This window comes from Phyllobates terribilis, unplaced genomic scaffold (genome assembly GCF_046119375.1).
Source record: "Phyllobates terribilis strain yellow unplaced genomic scaffold, ASM4611937v1 Scaffold_11__3_contigs__length_659146591, whole genome shotgun sequence".
NCBI lineage: Eukaryota > Metazoa > Chordata > Amphibia > Anura > Dendrobatidae > Phyllobates > Phyllobates terribilis.
Window position 1 is genome coordinate 471,379,854 of NW_027362771.1, and position 26,772 is coordinate 471,406,625.

Sequence of the window (26,772 nt, forward strand, 5' to 3'; positions counted from 1 at the left end):
TGACATCTGCGTTCCAGCGCAGCGGTGTATGACGTCACTGACATGCGCAGATGTCAGCTGCTGGCCTCTGATAGACCCCTGGGTTAGATCTATAGACAATGCCTTTATTCTTTGGAGAGATACTGAGGACTCCTTTCGGGCTTTCATTGAATGTTTGAACCATAATACTATTGGATTACAGTTCACTTTTGAAATCAACCCTATCCAATTACCTTTCCTTGATATTCTGATTGCTAAATCTGCAAAAGGAGATTCCTTGCATACCACTGTATATCGCAAACCTACTTCCACTAACTCTTTATTGAGATGGGATAGCCACCACCCTTATCCTGAAAAAGGGTATCCCCAAGGGTCAGTACCTTAGGCTAAGATGAAAGTGCTCAGGGATGGAAGATTTTAAGAACAAGGCGGATGACCTGTGCCTTAGATTTCGTGACAGGGGGTTCCCTGACCGGGTGTTGAGGGAAGCTTTCCACCACGCTTTAAGACAAGACAGAGAGGGATTACTAGTACCAAAGAACAGAACGAATGAGAATAATAACCCCGTCCGTCTCATTTCTACCTTTGACAACGGGGCACCAGCTTTGAAAGAGATTTTCATGAAACATTGGAGTGTATTAAGAATGGACGAGGACATTAAGGATGTCGTTAGTATATTTCCTCAGATAAAGTACCGCAAAAGTAGATCGGTGAGGGATAGAGTAGTACACAGTCACTTCTCCTCCCCATTGACTAGTAAGAACTGGTTACCGGTAAAACCGATGGGGTCCCTTAGGTGCGGAAATTGTGTATCATGTGAACATGTCCTGGTGGGTAAACAATTCTGCAATGATGTCACTGGTGAAACGTTTGTGGTGAAAGCTTTCATTAACTTCAAGACTAAAGTGGCTATTTATAAGGCCACCTGCTGCTGCTGAAAAAGTTATGTTGGCAAGACCAACAGGGAGTTTAGGAGGAGAGTAGGAGACATTCGTAATAAAAGAGATACTCCATTTGTAAAGCATATTAACGAATCCCATGGCCGGAATTTAAAAGCCATTACATTTATGGGTATCGACAAGGTGAAACCACCCATAAAGGGGGGTAATTTTGATAAAATCATATTGCAAAGGGAGCTACGTTGAATTTTTCATTTAGATACATACCAGTCCAATGGCCTCAATGAACAACTTAATTATTGTTGTTTCATTTGAATTATGGGTCTTTGTCCATTCTCCTTCTCTCCATGCCCTCTCTGATTGGTCTCCTCCCACTCTCCTCCTACTCCATATTTTGACTCTTTCTCATGCATTGATCTCGCTTATGTATTGAACCTACCTGAAAGCAGATGTGACTATATATATTTTCGCAAGGCAATCTGGGACTCTGGATTGTTGCGGTTTCGGCCAAAATTATTTTGGTTTTTCTCACAGTAAACCCTCTTGTGGACCTTACCTTTGAATTAGGGTCCTGTATATTCTATTTGTGTTGCTACTCCCCTTATCCGGTCCTTATACAGTAATGAGTCATATAGGGTGTTTATCGTGTACATGGAACCTGTAGCCTATTAACATATTGGACTTAAACTATAGGTCTGTTCTGTATAGCTAACAATACCTACTGTGATCACTACCATAATGGTGCGGTTTTATATTGTGGTCTATCAGTGGGAGGCTGTAATAGGTTGTGGGCACCGCAACCGGAGTATAACACATCCGATCCTTTAACCGGAAGCGTGATGGCATAATTTAGTAGGCCCGCACCTTGTTTGAAAATGATGCGGCCTGAAGACACGGCCGGAAGTGACGCGGTCGCGTGGTGCGGCCAGAAATTATGCTCCTGCTTGGCGTGGCCAGAAATGACCTGGCTGCATAACGCGGCCGGAAATGGCGCGGCCACATTACGTTGCCACATTGTAATAGGGCCAGAGATGGTGTGACCGCATGGTGTGGCCGGATGTGATTTGGTCACATGACGTGGCTGGATATAATGTGTCCACAATGCACGGCCGTCAATGATGAGACCGTGCATTCCATGATGCGGTCCAAAGGCCATGACTCACAGAAATAAACACTTCCTCTCTATTAATGCGGTCCAATGAAGGACCGGAAATGACCTCAGACACCGGTAGTAAACGTGGGGAACATTTAAAAATGGTGGATTGAATGTGTTACAGACACAACCACTTTAGCTAGTGATTACACTAGCCAGACTTTGGCTACCTGCCATTGCAGAAACCAGTACCCATGATTGTCTTATATCCCCCTGATGAGTCCCCCACACGGGGGAGGAAACGCATAGAGATTATACCCGCATACAAAATACACTTTCTTTTTGAGTGGGGTACACTAGTTTAGCCTTATACTTGGGGTCTGCCCTTGTTAGGGCAGGAGCAATGCAGGGGCACGACAGGGGAGCTTAATTTGTTGTGAATACTTACGTTTTTCCTGTACCCATTGTGGACACTGTTGGCTCCTGATGTACCAGTCTCCTGCGTCCTGAGAAATTTCATCTAAGGGGTGAGATCAAACCATTTTTTATTAGTACTGCTTGACTTTTGAAGCACTTGCACTTTAAGGTTTATTTGTGTCTTTGATTCCTAGATATCGTCTTTTTACGCCTATCATTAAAAGTTATATTTTATCTATGTATATATAATATTCTCTCATGCTGAATACTCAAATGCCACCAAGGACAACATCTGCAAGGAGCTTGTATGTTATCTCTGTGTTTACGTTGGTTTCCTTCAAAGACATACTGGTAATGAATCTTGACTGTGAGTCCAATGGGGAAAGTGATGATAATGTCTTTAAAGTGCTGTGGAATTAATGGCGCTATATAAATGAGTAAAAATAAAATTACTGACCTGTATTGAACACAGAGGCTGCACAGCTCCATACTAAGGCTCTGTCATGTGCACAATCCAATCCATAAATAGTACTATACAAAGTATTGATGACTAGCTGCCATTTAATAGAACTTATTGTAACTCTAAACTGACCTGACAACTTCTGGAAAACAAAATATTATATTAGACAACACGTATATTACTGCTGATCATTAATTTGTTCCTGCAGATCATAATAGAAGAGTTAGAGAATCAAAAACGGAATATCACGCTAACCATCACAGAGCGTCTGAAGGCTTATCACGACCTCATGCAAGTGAAGACCGGACTCAGTCTGGAAGTGGCTGCTTATAGGTAAGGTGAACTTGGAATATGTCTCCGCTTCTGCTAACCTAAATTTCATTGGGTAACTGTTAGAACTCTCCTGTTAGGTTTTTTCAATCTTGCTGGTCACATGACCTTTTTTGCCTATTTAATCCTGCTCCACCCTCCTGGCCTTGCTGGACTTCATTGTAATTTCTACTCTTTAGCTAGCCTGGTGCTTAGTTACCTTTCTCAGTCAGTTTTGCTAGGTCTTCGGACCTTTATGTTCTATGTTGTGTGTTTGTCTTTTACTGCTACAATTTCTGCTAAGAGGTGTCCAACTTTATCCCAGTCCCTAGTTCTTGTAGGGATCCCTCCCTTGCATCTATAGGTCTTCGTACAGACTAGCCGAGGACTTTAGCGGGTCTGATCGCAGGATCAGGTTCCCCTTTACATCGTAGGGATCTAGCTTAGTTCTATGGTAGGGACAGATCTCCTTTCTTTCCTTAGTGCTTGTAGCAGATCATAACAGTAACCACTTAAACTGAATAACCACTTGTGATATCTGTGGAAAGGTTTGCAGGAAAACAAATTTTTTTATGCAGGCTGAGATTGGAAATGGTAAGAGAGGATACACTTTTTTTTGATCAGCTGGGTATATCAGGTAAACAAGCCCACTTGTTATAAAGTGATATAGCAAATGGTGGGATAATTAAAATATAACTTTTATAGTGCAAGGGTTGCAATCACACCTAGGCCGTAGAGCCTAGAGGGGCATAAAAGGTCCCTTGTCCCATATGAAAAGTCCAGTACTATTAAAGACCCATAATAGTTGGGGCCCATTTGGAGATTTAGCACTGGGGCCTATGAGTGTTTCAGGCTTATTTTATTATTTGGCTTAATTATCCTAAGGACTGACAATGGAGTTGTCAGGATTTACGTCAGATTAAGAGGTTTACCACTTGTGGCATAACTTGAAGCTTATGGGCCCCAATGCAAAATCAGCCTTTGATATTACAGTTTGAGCACAATGTCCCATGACTGAAGAGGGGGACGGTTACTGTAACATAGCAACAGCATGATTACCCCCTTAATCTACCTTGAAATTATATATTTTCAATTTGCATGGATCTGTAGGAATTTTTGCCCACTCATCCAGAAAAGCATTTGTGAGGTCAGACCCTGATAATGGATGAGAGAGAGGTTGTGGCTTGTGGTCTCCATTCTAGTTCATCCCAAAGGTGTTTAATAGGGTTGAGGTCAGGACTCTGCGTGGACCAGTCAAGTTCCAAACTTTACAGTTGGCACAATGCAGTCAGCCAGGTAATGTTCTCCTGACCTTCACCAAACCCAGGCTGGTCCATCAGACTACGATAGAGAAGTGAGATTTGTCACTCCACCAACCACGTTTCTATTGCTCCTGCGTCCAGTAGCAGCTTGCTTTACACAACTCCATCTGACACTTAGAATTGTACTTGTTGATGTCCACACGTGGTCAAAATTGTTGGTACCCCCCGTTTAATGAAAGAAAAACCCACAATGGTCATAGAAATAACTTGAATCTGACAACAGTAATAATAGATTAAAAATTTATGAAAATGAACAAATGAAAGTCAGTCATTTCTTTTCAACCTTGCATCCACAGAATTAAAAAAAAAATTAAACTCATGAAATAGGCCTGGACAGAAATGATGGTACCCCTGAAAATAATGTGACAAAAGGGAAATGTTAAATCAAGTTTTGTCCACTAATTAGCATCACAGGTGTGTACAATCTTGTAATCAGTCAGTGGGCCTGTATATAGGGCTACAGATACTCACTGTGCTGTTTGGTGACATGGTGTGTACCACACTCAACATGGACCAGAGGAAGCAAAGGAAAAAGTTGTCTCAGGAGATTAGAAAGAAAATTATAGACAAGCATGTTAAAGGTAAAGGTTATAAGACCATCTCCAAGCAGCTTGATGTTCCTGTGACTACAGTTGCACATATTATTCAGAAATGTAAGATCCATGGCACTGTAGCCAACCTCCCTGGACGTGGCCGCAGGAGGAAAATTGATGATGACAAATCAAAGAGACGGATAATACGAATGGTAACAAAAGAGCCCAGGATAACTTCTAAAGAGATTAAAGGTGAACTTCAAGCTTAAGGAACATCAGTGTCAGATCACACTATCCGTCGTTGTTTGATCCAAAGTGGACTTCATGGGAGATGACCAAGGAGAACACCGTTGTTGAAAAAAAATCATAAAAAAGCCAGACTGGAATTTGCCAAACTACATGTTGACAAGCCACAAAGCTGGGAGAATGTCCTATGGACAGATGAGACAAAAATTGAAATTTTTGGCAAGGCACATCAGCTCTATGTTCACAGATGGAAAAATGAAGCATTTCAAGAAAAGAACACTGTCCCGACTGTGAAACATGGAGGAGGTTCTGTTATATTCGGGGGCTGCTTTGCTGCATCTGGCACAGGGTGTCTTGAATCTGTGCAGGGTACAATGAAATCTCAAGACTATCAAGGGATTCTAGAGAGAAATGTGCTGCCCAATGTCAGAAAGCTTGGTCTCAGTCGCAGGTCATGGGTCTTGCAACAGGATAATGACCCAAAACACACAGCTAAAAACACCCAAGAATGGCTAAGAGAAAACATTGGACTATTCTGAAGTGGCCTTCTATGAGCCCTGACCTAAATCCTATTGAGCATCTTTGGAAAGAGCTGAAACATGAGGTCTGGAAAAGGCAACCTTCAAACACGAGACAACTGGAGCAGTTTGCTCATGAGGAGTGGGCCAAAATACCTGTCGAGAGGTGCAGAAGTCTCATTGACAGTTACAGGAATCGTTTGATTGCAGTGATTGCCTCAAAAGGTTGTTCAACTAAATATTAAGTTAAGAGTACCATCATTTCTGTCCAGGCCTATTTCATGAGTTTAATTTTTTTTTAAATTCTGTGGAAGCAGGGTTGAAAAGCAATGTCTGACTTTCATTTGTTCGTTTTCATAGATTTTTAATTTATTATTACATTTGTCAGATTCAAGTTATTTCTGTGACCATTGTGGGTTTTTCTTTCAGTAAACGAGGGGTACCAACAATTTTGACCACGTGTGTAAAGTTTCACCAGAGTATTGGCGACTTATATGCACTTTGTGCTACAGCAGTGGGTCTGCTGTATAAATTTACATGGTTGCCACATTGTGGCTGCGTTGCTGTGGTTCCTAAACATTTCCACTTTTCAGTAAACCATTTATAGTATATTGTGGAATATTTAGGAGGGAAAAAATCTCACAAACTGACTTTTTACATCTGTTGCTCCTATTACAGAACCAGGCTCAAATTCAGTGAGCTCTGTAGAATGAGCCATTCTTTCAAAAATTTTTGTAAAGGCAGACTGCATGGCGATGGGATGGATTTTATACTTCTGTCGCAATGGGACGGAATGACAAACCTGAATTCAATATCTAAGAGATGCCTAATAGTTTTGTCCATATAGTGTACCTTCAGAGGAATATGTGCAACCTAGGGAATCCTACAGCTTAAATAGGATGTCCCTACTTGTTAGAAAGCAATAGGATAACTCATGGTAGGTATGACTCAAAAGAAAAAAGAAGACAGAATTGTATGCACTTAAAACTGTCAATGAACCTTGTAATCCCTTTTAAGTGTAGGAAAGTATATTTATCTTACATACATAATGGCATTTTGGCAATGCATACACTTGCCTATATATGTACAGGAAGATCCATGTTATATGGCATGGAATACAATAGCTACTTTATTCCATTAATAGAATATATACATGTTATATTTTTAGTTTATTTATGATATAAATGATTCAGCCAAAGAGCTTCATCTGCAATAGACAAACTCCTGTTTCTTCAGCTGCTGTGTGACTGAAGATGCCCCGGTAACACCAGTAGACAACCTGTCACGCACAATAAAGATGCATTTATGGATGTAATAACACTTCCCTTTGCCAATCTCATCTCTGTGCATGCAAAAAAAAAATAAAATCTGATATCCCACGTGGTCAGTGTTTGACTAGGTTGACTATGGACGACCAGTAACATTGATTCTGGAGGCCCACTCTACAGCTGAATGCAAATATTACTTGATTTTACTGATTTCTGGCCATCACAATCCACATACACTTTAATTTAAAGGTGGCCATGTTTTTTGTGACCACGTGTCCAGTGAGGTATATGGAAAATATGATGGATGGGAATTGGTGGACGGCAGTAAAGAAATTTACTGTATGGTTGGAAGTTGTGAAGAGCTCTGTGAGAAATGGGCACAGACATGAAAAACAAAAAATAGAAATGTTTTCCAGTGCAAATGGGACACAGTATTGGAATGGTATTGAGGGGCAGGGGCAAAGGGGGAGATAAACTGGCAGGGAAGGAGGGCATAAGGTTCCAATACTATGTGAGGGTGGTCTGTTGGGGAGGAGTGGTAGACAGTAGGCAAGGCTCTGAAGGTCCTGGGATGACCCTTGTTTAGTGGCTCACCAACATATCACTGGCTCCCCAGTTAGTCAGCCCGTGTATGTAAATCACATTTTAATTAAATGTACAGTATATCCAAGTCTTCTGTTATGTGTATTTGGTGTAGACATTGGCTTATCCCCTTGTAATGGAAGTGATTGGTTAAGGTAGAGATATTCCTTGTTATTGCAGAACCTGTTCAAAAATGGTATAGAACATGAATTTTCATATTCTTCAGAGCTTCTCCTGAACACACCTTGACAGTTTTACACCTAGACACAGAATTTTCTAAGATGTATCAAACATAGTATCTCCTAATAAAATATACGTCACACAAAAACTTTAGCTGAAAATGCCATTGAATTCTATGGAGTTCAATTGTTACGACCATCATAGAAACGTAGAAATGTGGTCAACAGCACCCAAATATGACTGCCATCACTGCATAGTATGGCATATATAAACAGGATTATATCAGCTCCCTGTATATGAACTTGTTCTCTCTGGTTGCATGGATAAATCTCTCGAGCCATGGCTGATAAGCACCGAAGTAAAAGCAGAAGTATCCAAAGCTGCAGATTAAAAACTTCTTTATTCAGTTATCAAATAGTCGTAAAATCCAGCAGAAAGTAGTGAGCAGACATAGCTCAAAAGTGTTTCCAAAGCGCAATATTTATTTATTATACTCACTTATATAGCGATATTAATTCCACAGCGCTTTACAGACATTAGGGGCACTGTCCCCATTGGGGCTCACAATCTACATTCCCCATCAGTATGTCTTTGGAGTGTGGGAGGAAACCGGAGGAAACCCACGCAAACACGGGGAGAACATACAAACTCCTTGCAGATGTTGTCCTTGGTGGGATATATCCTTAGTCATGGCCATGGGAAGCCCAAAGCCTCTTCTGCTACTTTTCAGCATTATGAATGATGCATGGTAGGTGGGGTGTCCTGATACACATTTGGAACTGGGGCTCAGGGGCTATAAGTACCACCCACCTCAATGGCCTCTGCGGAGCATAAAATATGACATACATATGTCCTGCAGTGCAATCTCAACTCTCCATACTATTTTCATGATCCTAATCCTGGAGCAAGGTGCATTGTACTAAATATAAGCAGTGAGGTGAGGTCTAGACCCCTGCAATACATTGCATTTATGGCTGGATATAAATCTGTTTCCCCTTGTGTTTACTGGTAACGTGGTGCTCTTAACCACTTTTTGTTACCGTTTGAATGATCTTTATTATTTATGTTCATTGCCGGTAGAGATACATGAGGCAAATGTAAACTGAGTCTCCCCACTTCTACAACCACCTGTCCTCAGGTTCATGTTACAGTGCTAATGGCTGTCGTTTTCCCTCTGGGTGTGGTTGGTATGCTGGCTATCATTTTTTGTTCACACCTCACATGCTGAAAAAACATTATCTCTAGTCAGAGAGCAGTGAGTCAGTTTCCGAATCCCAGTAGGATGGTGTCACATATGAGTCTGCTTTTATTTTGGGTCTACATTCTCAGGACTTAAAGCTTCAGATTAGTTCTTAGCCCCTGTTGCCACATGTATGAGGTCCAACTTCTTATTTAGAGTTCTCTATGGCTGCACAAAACACTCACAACTGTAGTCAGATCCTCCGAACCATCTGTCAATCATTCATCATTTGGACAAAAGTATTGCTGCCTGAAGCTAAAATTGAACCCTGGGTTCCATTACATAATTCGCTATATATTCTATGGGTGAAAATATAAAAATGTATTCAATCATACATTTCTAAATCTTAATTAACTATAAACAGATGTCTTGTTATTCTCAAATTGCCCATATATCTTAGTACAAAGTTAGCTGAACCAACCAATTTAGGACCATCGACTACTTAATGTCTATAGAGGCCTGACAACTTTACTCCGACCACACAATGCCAGGGAAAATATGATTGGATATCTTGAATTTCAATACTTGATCTGTTTCTTCTCATAGGACATAAGGTGTCGGTGAGGCGGTGCGGCCTGGAGTCATGGGGACTCAGTCTTGCAGCATAGGTGCTGTGGGGCACCAGGCCGCCCGCCCTGCTGGAGCATGGTCGCTGCAATGGTTTGCACACAGCGCCGCACCTTTCAGGCTAGGGACCCACTAAGAGGTTCACCATGACGTGGTTGTAGGTTTCATACAGTCTGATCAGAATGTTAAACAAAGAACCTGTTCAGTTTGTAAATTTTTGCCGAGAGGCGTTACATCAAAATATGAATATTGGGATGTGCGATCCATGTCTTTTTCTACAGCTCTGTCACCCCTCTCCCCATTGAAAAGACATGTAAACTCTGCTGAACTTAGCTCGTATGGCCACCTTAAGACTTTATATAAAAATAAATGTGTAATGTTTGGACAATTCCCTGTATTTCTAAGATTTAAGGAAATCTGTCAAAAGGATTTACCGCCCACCCCAAACTGTTTGTTTGGTCATGTTGCTCTCTGAAAGTTAATCTCATCTACTTCTACAATGTGTTGCTACTTGTCTGAAAAAAATCATACTTTTATTTTATATGCAAATGAGACTTAAGTGCTCTGGGAGTGTCAAAGCACTTTACAAGCCTTCCTCTGCTTGACTAACAGCTCACTGGCTGTGCAGTCAAGGGGACATTCTCAAAACATTTAAAGGCAGTTTGTCACCAGGTTTTTGCTACTCCATCTGAGAGCAGCAACATGTAGGGGCAGGGACCCTGATTCCAGTGATGTGTCACTTACTGGTCTGTTCGCTGTCATTTTGATAAAATCACTGTTTTCTCTGCTGCAGATCTACCAGTTATCTGAATGTTGAGTTCTGTATAACCCCATCCACACCACTGATTGGCAGCTTTCTGTGTACACTGTGCATAGGCAGAAAGCTGCCAATCTGTGGTGGAGGTGGGGTTATATAGAACTCATGAATATGCTTGACTATTGAGTACCTGGCAGCAGGTTTATCAGTTATTTAATGATCATCCCTTGCTGATAAAACAGTGTTTTTACCAAAACTACACTAAGCAGCCCAGTAAGTAATATTGTCAGTCATCTGCAGCGGCGCTGGAAGAAGCTGGCAGGGGGCAGTTTTGGTCCCGATCGGACCTTCAAACTATATTTTCTCTGAAACGCTAGAGAGTTTCTGTCACGCTAGGTGTGGGAAAGATTTAGTGCAACACAAAGGGAAGAGGGAAAACGGAGCCCAGACTCTTGGGAAAGGGGGGGGGGAGTGGAGACCTCCTAGGTTGATCTAGTGTCACCCTGTCTCCCCTAACGTCCCTGTATTGGCTCTTCACCAATCGCCACACTCGTACCTTGCCCTGTCTTTCCCTGGCGTTTGCTTCAGGCTAGGGAAGGGAGGAGATGAGCACTAGTCGATCTCCACTAAACACTATAAACAACAAGGAAGGACAAACAGGGGGAAATAGCTTAGCTTTAGACGACTCCAGACAAATGCGCACATGTCCTCAAGCTCCAGAGAGGACAAAGTACTACTCTTCCTAAAGCCTTCACAGGTAGTAATGAATATCGCCGGCACCTCCCTCTAGAACACACCAGGTATTTATACACCCAGGCCAGGGAGTTAATTAGCCAGAGGGAGGTAGCCGCTTGGTCCTAGAGACAGCCTCTAAGAAGATGCCTGTAATGCCAAACGTAGAGCTCTCCTGCAAACAACTGCAGGGCAACTGTCTGACACACCCGTGACAGTTTCAGTGAAAAATTACGTAGCCAAGGCTCTGATCCATGCTGTCCGTGGTTTGGGTGGCATTAATGAGGTGCCAGGTTTCCTTTAAAACAGTTCATGTAAGATAATTTATGAAGCGTACAAGTGTAGGATGAGGCTGTGATAACCATCAGAGCATTAGATGCAGCCACAGAACACAACAATACATTATGGGCGGAATTTGAAGCTACTGTGCCTTACTACAAGACTTGTAACCTCTCCACCAGCCTACTATAGTGCCTTGCTGTGTGGCAGAGGGACATTGAGCCATCTTAGGCATCGACCTCCTCCCTACAAGTTTCCTTTATTGGGGAACCTGTCATGTCATTTGTATAAGTTAAACTGTCCCCAGTGTTGAGTCCACAGCTTCACTGACTGCGCTCGCGCGGGGACCCCAGGCACAATGGGCAAGCGCGGATTAACCTGACACATTACCTGCGCTTGCGCACTCTCACAAATATCCTGAGCAACCTGGATAATAAATTAAAAGTGGGCAAGTGCGAATTAAAGATTCAAATTGAGTGGACGGCGACCAGTATGACTAAATACAGTAAAGAACACCCCTATGACTGAACGAGCAAGTAAGTTATAACAATATAAAGTGGTTTTGGCAAATGACCATAGCAATGTTTTGCATGGAAAAGGCATGTTAGTGACGCACATTGCATCACTAACAACAACCTGGGGACAGTTTAACTTATGAAAATGACATGACAGGTTCCCTTTAACAGAAGATCACTCATTGGATGATATCTGCTGCATGTAAACATAGCATTTCACCTTATTTATTTTACATATTACACAGCTTTGATTTTCATAGTTTTACACTATTTTTTCTGATTAATCATGTGGTCTTTGTCTCACAGAGCACTACTGGAGGCCGAAAGCAAAAAGGGCACAGTGATCTTGACAGAACATTCAGTTCGGGACAGGCCTGCAGGTAAGATAAAGTTGTCACTAATTTCTGTTTTAAAGGGAACTTGTTATCTGATCCATGCTGCCCAAACAGCAGGCGGCATGAATCAGAGCCTGGCTGCATCATTGCAGTCAGGTATATTTTTCTCTGGAACGCTGGGGACCATAGCCAGAGAAAGATGAGACTAGTCCATCTTTGACCCCAGACAGCCCTCTCCAGCATATACAGTACAGACTAAAAGTTTGGACACACCTTCTCATTTAAAGATTTTTCTGTATTTTCATGACTATGAAAATTGTACATTCACACTGAAGGCATCAAAACTATGAATTAACACATGTGGAATTATATACTTAACAAAAAAGTGTGAAACAACTGAAAATATGTCTTATATTCTAGGTTCTTCAAAGTAGCCACCTTTTGCTTTGATGACTGCTTTGCACACTCTTTGCATTCTCTTGATGAGCTTCAAGAGGTAGTCACCGGAAATTGTCTTCCAACAATCTTGAAGGAGTTCCCAGAGATGCTTAGCACTTGTTGGCCCTTTTGCCTTCACTCTGCGGTCCAGCTCACCCCAAACCATCTCGATTAGGTTCAGGTCTGGTGACTGTGGAGGTCAGGTCATCTGGCGTAGCACCCCATCACTCTCCCTCTTGGTCAAATAGCCCTTACACAGCCTGGAAGTGTGTTTGGGGTCATTGTCCTGTTGAAAAATAAATGATGGTCCAACTAAACGCAAACCGGATGGAATAGCATGCCGCTGCAAGATGCTGTGGTAGCCATGCTGGTTCAGTATGCCTTCAATTTTGAATAAATCCCCAACAGTGTCACCAGCAAAGCACCCCCACAACATCACACCTCCTCCTCCATGCTTCACGGTGGGAACCAGGCATGTAGAGTCCATCCGTTCACCTTTTCTGTGTCGTACAAAGACACGGTGGTTGGAATCAAAGATCTCAAATTTGGACTCATCAGCCCAAAGCACAGATTTCCACTGTTCTAATGTCCATTCCTTGTGTTCTTTAGCCCAAACAAGTCTCTTCTGTTTGTTGCCTGTCCTTAGCAGTGGTTTCCTAGCAGCTATTTTACTATGAAAGCCTACTGCACAAAGTCTCCTCTTAACAGTTGTTGTAGAGATGTGTCTGCTGCTAGAACTCTGTATGGCATTGACCTGGTCTCTAATCTGAGCTGCTGTTAACCTGCGATTTCTGAGGCTGGTGAGTCGGATAAACTTACCCTCAGAAGCAGAGGTGACTCTTGGTCTTCCTTTACTGGGGAGGTCCTCATGTGAGCCAGTTTCTTTGTAGAGCTTGATGGTTTTTGCCACTGCACTTGGGGACACTTTCAAAGTTTGCCCAATTTTTCGCACTGACTGACCTTCATTTCTTAAAGTAACGATGGCCACTCGTTTTTCTTTACTTAGAATTTGTATTATGGCAAGAAAAAAGCAGCTAACAGTCTATTCAGTAGGACTATCAGCTGTGTATCCACCTGACTTCTGCACAACATAACTGATGGTCCCAACCCCATTTATAAGGCAAGAAATCTCACTAATTAAACCTGACAGGGCACACCTGTGAAGTGAAAACCATTTCCGGTGACTACCTCTTGAAGCTCATCAAGAGAATGCCAAGAGTGTGCAAAGCAGTCATCAAAGCAAAAGGTGGCTACTTTGAAGAACTTAGAATATAAGACATATTTTCAGTTGTTTCACACTTTTTTGTTAAGTATATAATTCCACATGTGTTATTTCATAGTTTTGATGCCTTCAGTGTGAATGTACAATTTTCAAAGTCATGAAAATACAGAAAAATCTTTAAATGAGAAGGTATGTCCAAACTTTAGGTCTGTACTGTATATATATACAACATGGCCATAAGTACGTGGGCAAAAACATTTATGATTTCTGAGTTCCAAAACCATACACATTAGTATAGAGGTGCTTACCCCATTGTTATTAATCTTGCTGTGTGGACTTCAGCCACAAAAGCTGTAGTAGAGATAAGAACTGGGGTGGAGGCTGACTCAGAACCAATGTTCCAGTTCTCTCTAAAAATGTTTCATAAGGTTGCTGACTGGATTCTTTGCAGGCCAGTCAAGTTAGTCAACACTGAATTTAGCAAATCATTTTTTATTCTTCTTTCTTTATTTATGAAAGCTGTAATACAGAAAACCACACAATTCTGTAGAATGTCTTTGTATCATGTAGTGTTTTGAGTTACTTTCATTGACTGCATACCATGAAAATAGATCCAAGAAATCATTTCTCTTATACCAAACTGGTAGATGGAGATGAGCGTTGTATCACCAATTCGTGATCCAAAGAACACGTTTTAGATAATCTAGAGTCCAATTTGATGAAGCGAATTATTAAAAAGGTGATATCACATGAATTTGGTGAAAACCATTCAGCTCTCCAGTATAGCTATGGATATTTTATACCTGTATGCATGGTTTTAGCAAAAAGTATCATGAACATTGCTAAATTCATTGCTAAACTTTCTATTTATAAGTAGTGCCCACATAGTTTTGGCATTAAGTACATAATGTATACATTTTGATAATTTTTAAATTAGGAACAAAGCAATACCTGTCTTGAATATAATGTTTTGCATAAGCAGAATATGTTAATGTCCTGTTGTTTCTATTTCTGAGTATAGAATGCCCCCAAATAAATAAATATAAATATTATTCTAAAAAAAATGCCCACAAAACCATGTTTCTCTAAAATGTATTCTAATTTTCTACATAACATATATGTGGTATGTTTTATTTAGGATATGTAACATCATCCTTTGAGGAATCAACAAAATACTCTCAAAGAGCAACTGAATACCCAATTATAAGACGCAAAGAGGAGAAAAGAAGAAATATAGACACCACAAACGTAGACAGATTCCTAACTCGCACTATACCGCAACAACAAATTAGATCAAAATATTCAAACCTGGGTAATACAAGCAGTTCTTATGTATCACATGCATATGAAAATGCAACTCAAGACAGAAGTGGAAGATGGGAGATGGGTTTTCCTTCAAGATATGACATGTCAAGCAAGGCTGCATTCCCACAAACTTTTCATCAGCCAGTGCACCTTACAAACCAGGCAGTAATCACGCCATTTTCATCAACCCAGTCAACACTTATAAGTGAAACAAAAAAAGAAGAGAAAGTAAAAGATCTTAAACCAGTTGCTCGTCCAAGAACTCATTCCAAAGAGGCCAAAAAAGTAGATGTAAATGTTGGGACAGAAGATAGAAAACAGGATTCTGTCTCCCAAAGGACTTTAGAAACAAACGTAATTGAAGAACGTAAAGTAACTTCAAAGCCTATGGAACAAATAGAACAAACCTTGGAAACTAATCTCGAGTATAGCAACAAACAAAATACAATCAGTGAAGAAGCAGCAAGTGTAGCAGAATCAGTGAAAAAAGAGATGGTTCAAGAGCATAAACAGCAAGAGCTTCCCGTCAAAAAAGAAAGGAAAAAAAGAGAACAAGCTAAAAAAAGAAAGGAGGAGTTAGAAAACGTTGAAGTAGGTGATGTAAATGTTGTAGGAGGATCAAAGTTTGACATCCACGAGAACACTCGTGTGATAAAAACAGTTGTACTTGGGGAAAAAGAATCAGCAGAGTCAGATCAGCAAATTATATTAGAAATACCAATACAACTGGAAGCAAGAAGAACAGAAATCAGTACACAAAAAAATTATATGGGGGAAAAAGCACAAGGAAATGCTAGCCATACAGATGTGGATGATAAAAGCACTTGTATTGGAAAAGTAGATGGACTTTCTTCCATTGAGAAGAAACAGGAGGACATTGGATCTAGAACAACCATATTTGGAAAAAGTGTTCAGGGAGAGCAAGTTGTCCTGAATATTCCAATACACTATGAAGAAAGAAAAAGAGAAGATAGATCAGAAATAGAGAATGTGGAATATACAGAACACAGCAGGGTTTCAGGGAACTCTAAACAAATTAATGTGAGCGAAGACACTACTTTTGTAAAAAATGAAGAGGTGTTTAAACCACATGAAATTTATGAAGGGGCAGATAATTTCTCAGAGCATAGTGGGAAGAAAGCTATAGTCAAAGATATTCTAAGACAATTAGGGCAACCCACTGCTTTGGATGACTCTAATGTAACCTACATGGAAAAGGAAGAGCAATGTGGTGATGGTTTTGTAAAAACTCAAATTTTTTTGCAGTCTAAAACAACAGAAGAAATTGATTTGTTTGATGAGCCTGACTTAACAGATTTATGGAATACAACAACTGTTCAGTCACCACCAAAATCTATGCCAGGATCAATTGGTAGCTTGCCTGGGGAAATAGAAAGCAGAACAACAAAGAAAACAATTTTAAAGGATGTGTCTGGAGAACAAGCAGAAGAATGGATAGGAAATGTAATTCATTCTGGATTAAAAACAGGGACAGGAAAGTCAATTAACGTTGAGATAGTTGAGGAATCATTTGGAACAATCGAATATGACAAGGGAGAATTTCCTACCCCATTTCATGTAGAAGAGGCAGAGGATAACTACAATATGCAAGAATCAATTACTTCTGAACAACATACCCCCATATCAACAGAAAGGCAGCAAGATGAAACTCAGCTCAGAGAAGGTCCATCTCAAGTTGAAGAAATAACAGAGGGCGAGCATGTTGACGAGGACACAGATTACTTTGTTTATGTTCCCGAGGATAATCCATATCTAGAAGAAATGGAGGACGAAGAGGAGACTCTAAAAGGTCAGATTCACACAGAAGAAGAGTCTCATCTTAAGTATTCTTGGCAAGATGAGTTCCTACAAGGATCCCAAGGTCGCAAAAGTTTGAGCGAGCTTCTCAAAAATGCCATGGTTACTGAGCAAAGCTCAGCTAGTAAAGATACTTCTGATGGAGCGGAAAATAGACTGAGCAATGAAGACAAAGAACAGTCTCACATTGAAAGCATTGTAATTGAGAAAAAAATTGAAGTGCCACAAGAAATGAAGACATCAATAATCAAACTTTTATCAAAAGATGTTAAAGATCCACAGGAAAAATTGAAAGGGGCATTGGATTGTCTACAAGGAAAACTTCCACAAGACCTTGTTGATGAATTGTCAGCACTAGCTGGAGAAGATCTAACTCAAAGCAGCAGTTTGGCCGTGGATATCAAAAAGGTTGGACAAACTGAAGAAAGTGGTATGGTTACAATTGTAGCAGAAATTAATGTATCACAAACAGTAGACGCTGATGATTTAGATATGTTAGAGCTAGCTAAGGAGAGTGAGGTGACAACCATACATACTTCAAATATAAAATCATCTGATGACTTACCATCATTCTTTCATAAACAAAATGAAAATCTTACATTTCCAAAAGAATCTGATAAGTATGAAGAAACATATCACTCGACAGGAGCAAATAGTGGTGAGGAACATTTTACTGAAGAGATCAGTGTCAAAGGGCCAGCTGCCACAAGTATCCATTTCAGTCCTACAAGAGAACTATCCATAGGGCAAATCTCCTCTGATGTAAGTAAATTCATAAAACACATCGAACTTAGCAATCATGAGCAAATCTCACATGAGGACACTCGATCCAACCTTGGCTCAGCTTGTGAACTGTCTCCAACAGAAATAAACAGGTCTGAGCATCACATCAAAATTGGACCCAGGGAAATGCTCTCAAAGAAGCAGATAATCTTTGAGGGTCCTGTTTCAGAAACACTTAAACTGGACATTGTAAACAATACAGAAGACAGCTCAGACCAGAATAGATCTATTAGACATATTAAAATTAGTCCAACAGAAAGTTTTCAAGCAGAACAGATTATATTTCACGGACCTATTTTCAAAACAATGGGCATTGGACAAAATGTCACAGGAGGCTCAACAGTTAGAGATGACTCTGCGGAGAGTGTAAGCCACGCTTATGAAACATTGCTTATTGAGGAAAACCAGAGTGGAGATAAAGAGAAAACAATTCAGGTTGATGATTCTGTGGGTGGTGGAAGTAAATCTGTCTCACATTTTAAAATTAACTCTGGTGAAATGAGCAAGGAAATTTTATTAGAAAAATCTATTCCAAGACCTAATGAGCTTAGTATCACTTTAGATGCCAATGATGAAAGTACTCCTATTGAATATAACTTTGCAACTCAGAAAGTCCATATAGCAAAACAAACTAAGCACCAAGGTTATGTCTCTGATACACAGTCAGCTGTTCAGTCAAATGATCGGTCCAGTATCAACACATCTGTCCACCATATTAAATTGAGTCCAAGCAGAGAGCAAATTGTTTTTGAAGGCCGCATCTCACCAAATTTTCAAATTAGAGGAGAAGATGGTTCCCATGCAGAAGATAAAAACATACCTATTAGACATATACCAATGGCTTCTCCTGATAGTCATATATCAGAATATATCACTTTTGAAGGACCAACTAGAGAATCCTATGAATCATCAGAGTATATTGTCTCATCTCCATCTGGAGACTCCACTGAGAGTGAGAGGTCAATCAAACACATTAAGCTGGGTCCAACAGAGAAGTCGTTCACATTTCAAATGGATATAACTAAAATTGCCACAAAGCACACAGGACAAGATGGAGCCCCAGAAACCAGTATGGTGATTACAGAAGGACAGCGAGAACTTAGTCAGTCATACAGTGAATTAAAGGATGACTCAGTGGTGGCAGAAAGTGGATATAGTGAGGAAAAAATTGCTGGTGTCTCTCAGCTCCCTTATAGCATCACATCCCACCAAGTTATTGGTGATACGTCAGAAGTTGACAGAACTGTACAGCTGCAAAGAATAGTCCACCATGGTCACATGGTGTCTGATGATAAGAAAGTGGCTGTTGTTTATCTTGATGATGAGGAAGAAGAAGAGGAGTCTGACCAGGATTATTTACAACGTTCATTTTAAAATGAATCTATGGAAAGATAATGAATGCTAAGAACTCTAAACATAACATATATGTCATACTATGTGCATAGCAAACCCACTGAAAAGAGTATTTTAGAGCCCATTAATACATTCAGACAGTCTTAAGGCTTTGACTTCAGTCATTTTTGTAATGTGTTACTCATTCTATAGCTTGATCAGTCACACGATTGCTACTGTTTAAGACATTTTAGTATTAACATTAATCAGAATGTAGAGGAGAAAACTAGCAATTTATAACATAACTTGTAAGCAGAAGGATCTGCAAGTGAAATCTATACATTATTCTCAAACTTAAAGGGGTTTTCCTAAGAAGTGAAATGAGGCCTCGTGCATGGTAATAGGTACATGTTTAAGAAATAGCTGGGAACTGGACTAGCACAAAAAAGCAAAATATGCATATTCACTCAGAAATGACGTGACGATTGCTTTATGCCAGGACAGTATCCGTTTGCACCTCATAGGTGTACTACATAATTAAAAAAATAAGTACATACGGTAAGTACATTTGTTATTCTTTAACATACAGTATGTCCTAATTGGATCATGATTGACTTCAACTGACAGGCAATACTCTATATATAGGTCAGATAGCAGTAAATATATTGCTTCTGTAAGGTGACACAGTAGTCTGGTAATGCAGATCATGCAGATAACATGTCTGTAAAATTTAAGGTCAGATGTCATTGAGACTGTTTATCATGGTGGATAGGAATAGAACAAAGCAGCAGGACTGAGATCAGTTTGTAGGTTTCAAAATCTTGGCAGACTTGGATTTGAATATTTGGCTTTGTGCATTGGATTAGTAAAAAGTAGTGTTCAGCGAATTTGTTCAGCATTTCAAATTCAGGTTCGTGTTCAGCGTGGCAAATCAGGGACGTTCATGGGCGGAGCCGTTTTTTTTGGCGTGAACAAACCGGAACCACGAACACGAACCCGAATTTGAAATGCCGAACAAATTCGCTGAACACTAGTTAAGAGTTCATAAACATATGTAGATGTTGTGAATGAATCAATAGTAGATTTGGTGCAGTTAAAAATCTGCAGTATGTCAATTCTTTTAGGCTGTGTGCACGTGTTGCGTTTTTGCTGGGTTTTTTTCCAGTTCAGATTTGTCACAACACCTAAAAAGTTTCCTGATGCCAGCAAAGTGAATGAGAATCCTGAAACCTCATGCACATGTCGCTTATTTTCTCCTAGCAGATTTGGTGCAGAATAAAATCTGCAGCATGTCAATTCTTTCAGCATTTTTGCTAAAATGAGTGGGGAAAAATCTGCAACAAAAACGCAAGTAAAAAACGCAGCAAAAACACGTTTTTTTGCCTCTGTGCTTTTCCTGCCAAGAGATGCAAAACTGGTGCAGGAATTTCTGCACCAAATACTTGATGTGAGCACATACCCTTAGCGTTTTTGTTGCAGATCTGGGAATAATCTTCAACAAAAACGCATGCTAAAAATGAATCAAAAACACCTACTTTACTCTGCATTTTTCCTGCCAAGAGATGCAGAAATTTCCCCACCAAATACTTAACGTGTGCACACACCCTTCTGCAGCAGATTTTCTGCACACAAATCTGCATGGAAAACATACCCCAAATATGCAACATGTGCACTTAGCCTTACATTGAACAGCGCAATACACAATTCTAAGAAAACACTCCAGTATTACTATATAGGTTAAAGCAAGTATTTACTAAAATAGGAGTTTCTTTTTTTTAGAGCATTTAGCCGTGTCACGTTATTACTGTTGTGAATAAGTCTTCATTTGGGATTCTTTTTCTCAGGTGTCAGTGAATATTTGTCATATTTATGAGTGATGTGAAATGATTAAAACAGGACAAGTGGCAGACACTGTCACTTGTGTGTGACAGAACGGAATGTTATGTATCCTAAAATGTGCTATCAAATAACTGTACTAATGACGACTTAGGGAGGAAATCACATTGCCAGTTATTATTATTCTATATGAAATGCATACAGTATGTACTCATTAATTCTTTAACAAATAAGGGCATAAGTACTCGATAACTTGAGGCATATATTAAAGATCTATCATTTAAAATTGGAGAAAGACATATGCTGAGTATGTAGTTCTACTACTTAGGACACAGTGACTCAGTGTGGAGAATTCATGATACCCAAGGGTATAGGATATCATGGGGGTCCAAGATGATATCCTGCTTTCTTTTAGATATTTGAACAGATAATATGATGTATAATATGATATATTTAATATTTGGTCTTGCTGATTCCAAAACTATATGCTTAAATATGCAAATATAAAGGACTGATCAGGCTATAGCACCTTCTGCTGGATACCATTTTTTGCTCTCAACAATCCAATGCTTTGCAGAACTAAATCGTGCTGCCACCTGATAATAAAGAAAGTTAACTAATAAGTATATAATAGAGAATACTTTCCTTTTCTCTTAAGCATTGTCTTGAAGTGGAGCTTTGCCTTAGTTCTAAGTCTTTCTGGGCCACATGTTTATGTTTCTTGTTTCAGATGGGTGAGCTTTGCGTATTTCACAATGTTTGAAAAAGCTTGTTCTTGTATTTTAATGCTCAAAATAATGGACAAAATACCTAACCCTATAGGGATTAATGTACTTTCCTGCACATGCATTCACCATTCATAGAACATAGAAAAAGTGGCTCTGGATGATGTAACCTGTCCACGCTGATTGATTTCTACAGGACACAAAGCCACATTTCTCAGAGTTTTGATCTAGGTGGCCCACTTTTGCTTGCTGGAAGATGTAATTACCATTCCTAACCTAGAATACCAACGTGTCTTTATGGGTATGTGCACTTGGAGTTTTGTGAAGAGCCTTTTGGTGTGGGTTCGCTCAAAAAAAAAACGCCTGAAAAATTGCTAAAAAAAAAGTTATGAAGACTCTTTTAATTACTTTCTATTGTAAAGCCACTTTGCTGTTCAATGTTCAGTCTCTTGAGCATTTGTCTTTAGCTTGAGGTTTTGAAAAGACGGAGAAAAGAAAGTGCATTTGACTCTTTTTAAGCATCTCCTAATGGAATTCGCTCCAATCTAGGCGCTGTCCAATGAAATGGCAGAAAAAAACTCTGCAAAAACACTTTAGGAAACGTTTCAGGAAACAAATTACCCCTGAAAGAAAGAGCGTGTCCTGAAATGGTTTCCACTAGAAAAATCATCATTTTTTACATTCTCTAAAAACCCCATGTGTACATAGCCTTAGGATACATTCAACCTGAGAATTTCTGCTCTAAAAACTCCTGAAATCCTCAAATTCTCCAATCAAATCTCTTGGTTTTCGAACACATTTTGGTTTTTGGAGAGTTTCTGCCCGAAAAACTCTTGAAAAAACTCAATGTGAACATGAGTCTATTTCACACTTCTCACCGGATGTAAGTGAAGGTGAAACCTTTCATCTAGATTGTTTTTAAAATGACCTGCGACTTGCCAGAAAGATGTAATTTTTCATTACCTGGTATAAATGCTGCCGCCTCTCCCATGTTTATAAACCTAATTCATTTTTTGCCAACTGGTTGTGGCCCTCGAGAAGACTCACACAGTTAAGGACAGCGAAGAGCAGACAATAGGAAAGAAACCAAAAATCTACGTAAACAGCGGCATTTACACCAGGTAAAAAAAAGTTATGGCAAGTGTCAGCTCCTCTTTAAAGCCCCCCTGCACAATTCAGATCCTGGTGCATGGAGCCTTTATACGGGCGCTGTATGCGCCTATTGTGCACTGCTGTACAGTCTCATTTGGCTCAGTATATTTGGAGATCCTGTCCCCTCGAAACAATGCTTTTAGGGGAGAACACCTTCGTATACATGGAGCCTGATGGAGAAAGCCACAATTTCCCATCAGAGCCATAAGGCCTGTTTTATTAAAACTGTTTCAGAGTAAAGCTGGCTTTGTTGCTAACAGCCACCAATAGCAGCGCAGCTTCCATTTTTCCAGAGCAGTTAATGAACTGACAGCTGAGTTGTGATTGGTTGCTATGGGCAGTTTTACTCTCAGACAGTTTTGATGTGGCCCATTGTGTTGAATATTTTTCTCCACAAAAGCCAAATGTTATATATTGGTAAAAAAAAAAGATTTATTTTTGTAATGTGAATGGATGTGCAGCACACAACGTTATTATCTAAGCAGCATACATAACCAATAGAATATATTCACCTAATGTCTATGTGATGCTTACATATAGCAGATGCTGCCATTTTCTGTGTTTATCTAATGTAAAGTCTGTCAATTGCTGGGTATGTATATCCCATCTGTTGGGATTTTTGTTTTACTTTAAGGGGTTGTCCAGCCTTAGGCTACAAGTCTGCAGACTGCAGACTTGTGAATCCTCACATCACGCGCACGGTGTACTGTCAAGATTCTCCAGTGCCAGAGCCAGGAGCGGGGGGTCATGTGACCGCAAATATGCGATTTGCATACTTCTGGTCACATTCTGACTAGACATCTCCGGCCTCACTCAATACACTTGCATTGAGCAAGACCGCGCATGTCTAGTCGGCACGTGACCGCATATATGCAAATCACATACTTGCAGTCACATGGCCGCCACTCTCGGAGCCGGAGAATCCTCACAGCTTGCAGTGAGCGCAATGTGAGGATTCACAAGTCTGCAGTCACATAGAGTGAATGCAGACTTGTAGCTTAATGCCAGAAAACCCCTTTAAATGCATGTAATTGGGGCTAAAATTAATTATTGTGTTTGGATCTCATTAATAATTTTGCACAGTTTGCTTTCTACTGCCTCTTGGTTGTACTGTCTATTGCAGGCTGTAGAATGAGTTAACTGAGAATCTGTCAGTAAGTCCGCTATGATGGTGAGACAGGAGAATTTGTAAATCTTTTATAAATCATTTTTTTTAAGTCTTCCCAGCTGATTTATGACCATAGACAACATCAAACTGGAATGTGCAGCCTGTAAAAGACAACTGGTGCAAAATGTTTATTAAAACCCAATTGCAAAAATGATTTTTAACCCCAAATACATGCATTTAAGTTAAAAAAAAAGGCGACAAAGGTGGGCAACCCTTTTAAGCAATGTGTACACCTACATATAATCACATGGACAGTGAATCGGTAACTTATATAGTGATGAATACTAATCAAGCTTAAAGGGGTTCTCTAGATTCAAGAAGTAAGGTTTATTTTCCTCAGAACTAGAAGTGCTGACACTCGGATTGTTTGCAGCAAGTCTATACGATCTGCTGCATTAATGTGTGTATGCAGTAAGAATAATACAGTAACATATATTGTCATCATTATCATCAACAACCTAATGTTTCACATCTTGTTCTGTATATTCCAAAGTGTCAGCACCTTTATCGTTAAGTAATTTAAATTTTGTGTCTTGAACAAAGAGGACTCCTGTAAAGAATGGCTTCTTTTGCTGTGTCACTTGCTATTAGACAGGTTTGGATTTTATCTGGTATTTTCATATGTGAATCAATTACTTTTGTTTGCACTTTTTTTGTTCTGTTTGACTATTAAAGATGTTAAATTCATTTTTGGTGTCCTTTCATTAAATTTGATGTTCGTCATTTACAGTTTATTATACAGTAATAAAGTTATTGGTCTTAAAAAAACTGCAGTATCGTAAATTCCTGAAATCTGGGTGATACATATAGCAGAGGGGGCAAGAAATAAATAAGCCCCCTGTTGTTGTGGGTTCATGTCTTCACACCCCTAATTTTATTAAAAATGAATTCTAAATTCCTAGAGGTCTAGGCTAGTGAAGGTTTTTTTTTTCACTTTCTTAGTGGTCTAGGATAATGAATGTCACTGGTTGTTCAGGTTGCTCCTGGAGGTCCAACCAACAAAGAGCTCTTAAAAGAAAACGGGCCAGGCAAATTGGCCAGTTTGTCACTAAAGCTGGCCATGATCATATCCCACCATTCTAGGACAAGAGGACATTGTGCTTGCTTCTTCCAACCTACCGAAACAGGTAATGCTATGGATTTCCCTGTTGCTTGATAGTGACCTGAAGAAAGAGTGATATGACCTGTCTGAGTTTCCTTCAAGACCAGCACCAGGTAAACCTGGATGGCAGAGAACCCACAGGGCTTGAGGGTGGGAGCATGTCAATATGGGAAAATATGTTCTTCACTGGTGGGGTTGAGGTGCTTGGCGTTAACCCAACAATTTACAGCAAAATTTCAGCAGTATAAAATTCCTTCTGGTTCAGTATCCATGAAAGAAATCCAATTGCCAGATTACACGAGAATCTCAATGAAAGAACGCTCTGATTTAGTATCAGGTCAACAACCTGGTGCATTGAAACATGTTTGCCGTGAATGGACATAAAGCTTGGGTAGGAATCGAAAAACATTATATTTAGTATTTTTTACGGAATTTTCTTGATTACAAGCTTGTTGGAATTTTATTATGCCCAAATGTAAAAGTATTTCACATTATATACTCTTGGTACAAAATCTCAACTATTTGTGATATTGATCCTCTTTACAAATGTATTTTTTTTGTTTCTGTGTTGAGCTGCGACTATTGGAGAGCTTAGGAGATAGATTATTCTCCTACCTTTGCCTCTGAGCCCATCAACAGTTTATGACATTCCAGAGTCAGACTGGTCTTCCAAGCTACCAGAGGATACTATGGTGGGTCAAGGCTCTGATGCAATATTGGGCCCCAATAAGGTCCAAAATAAACTAATAATTTCAAGCTATAGACAGTTCAATTTGGAGCTAAGTTTTATTATTATTTACTATTATTATACATGTGAAAAAGGGGGTATACATAGCAAAAACAATTACAGTAATCTTGAACATAAACGAGATGGCAACTGGTACAGGAGGAGCGAGGACCCTGCCCGCGAGAGCTCACAATCTACAGGGGATGGGTGAGGAGACAGTAGGTGAGGTCGTGCAGCAGTATGGTGGAGCAAGGGTTACTGCAGGTTGTAGGCTTGACGGAAGAGGTGGGTCTTCAGGCTTCAGGTTCCTTTTGAAGTTTTCCATGGTAGGCGAGAGTCTGACGTGTTGGGGTAGAGAGTTCCAGAGTAAAGGGGATGCACGAGAGAAATCCTGTATGCGATTGTGGGAAAAGGAGATAAGAGGGGAGTAGAGAATGAGATCTTGTGAGGATCGGAGGATGTGTGCAGGTAAGTACCGGCTTGGTAAGTGGTTTGAAGGAGACCTTTGAAGATTGCAAGCCAATCATCAAAAAAGTGGCTATATACATGTTCTGTATACAATGGAATGCGGGGGAGAAAAGAACTGCAATTTCATAATGTGGTGGTCTTTAGCTTGTCTGTTCATATGTAGTTTATTTCCTGGTTATTAACTTTAGGGAAGATGTGTAGTATTTGATTGTCTCACATCTTCCATTCTCTAGCTTCAATGCAAACAGTAGTTTTTTCTGACTAGAGAATGAGGCGTGTAAACTTTAAAAGGAATTTGTCAGCAGGATTTCACACCCAAAACTATTTAAATGTGCATATAGCTCTTTCAAAGACAAGCCCAGCAATACCTTTACATGGTCAATCTGTTCTGTGACTGAGAAATCAGTGTTTAAATTTATATGTAAATGAGGCTGAAAAGCGAATTGTATATATCTGAAGCCTCTG

General features: G+C 39.9%; 1 protein-coding gene across 1 annotated transcript in view; it reads left to right on the forward strand.

Annotated features, from left to right (window-relative positions):
- The window catches only part of SYNM (synemin), a 49,158-nt gene extending 24,461 nt beyond the window's left edge, over positions 1–24,697 (forward strand). Inside the window, exons 2-4 of the mRNA XM_073653333.1 lie at positions 3,057–3,181; positions 12,203–12,276; positions 15,030–24,697. Of these exons, the coding sequence (XP_073509434.1) occupies positions 3,057–3,181; positions 12,203–12,276; positions 15,030–19,171 (4,341 nt within the window). The 3' untranslated portion in view covers positions 19,172–24,697. The remainder of the gene's footprint in view (positions 1–3,056; positions 3,182–12,202; positions 12,277–15,029) is intronic.
- The last annotated feature ends 2,075 nt before the right edge of the window (positions 24,698–26,772 follow it).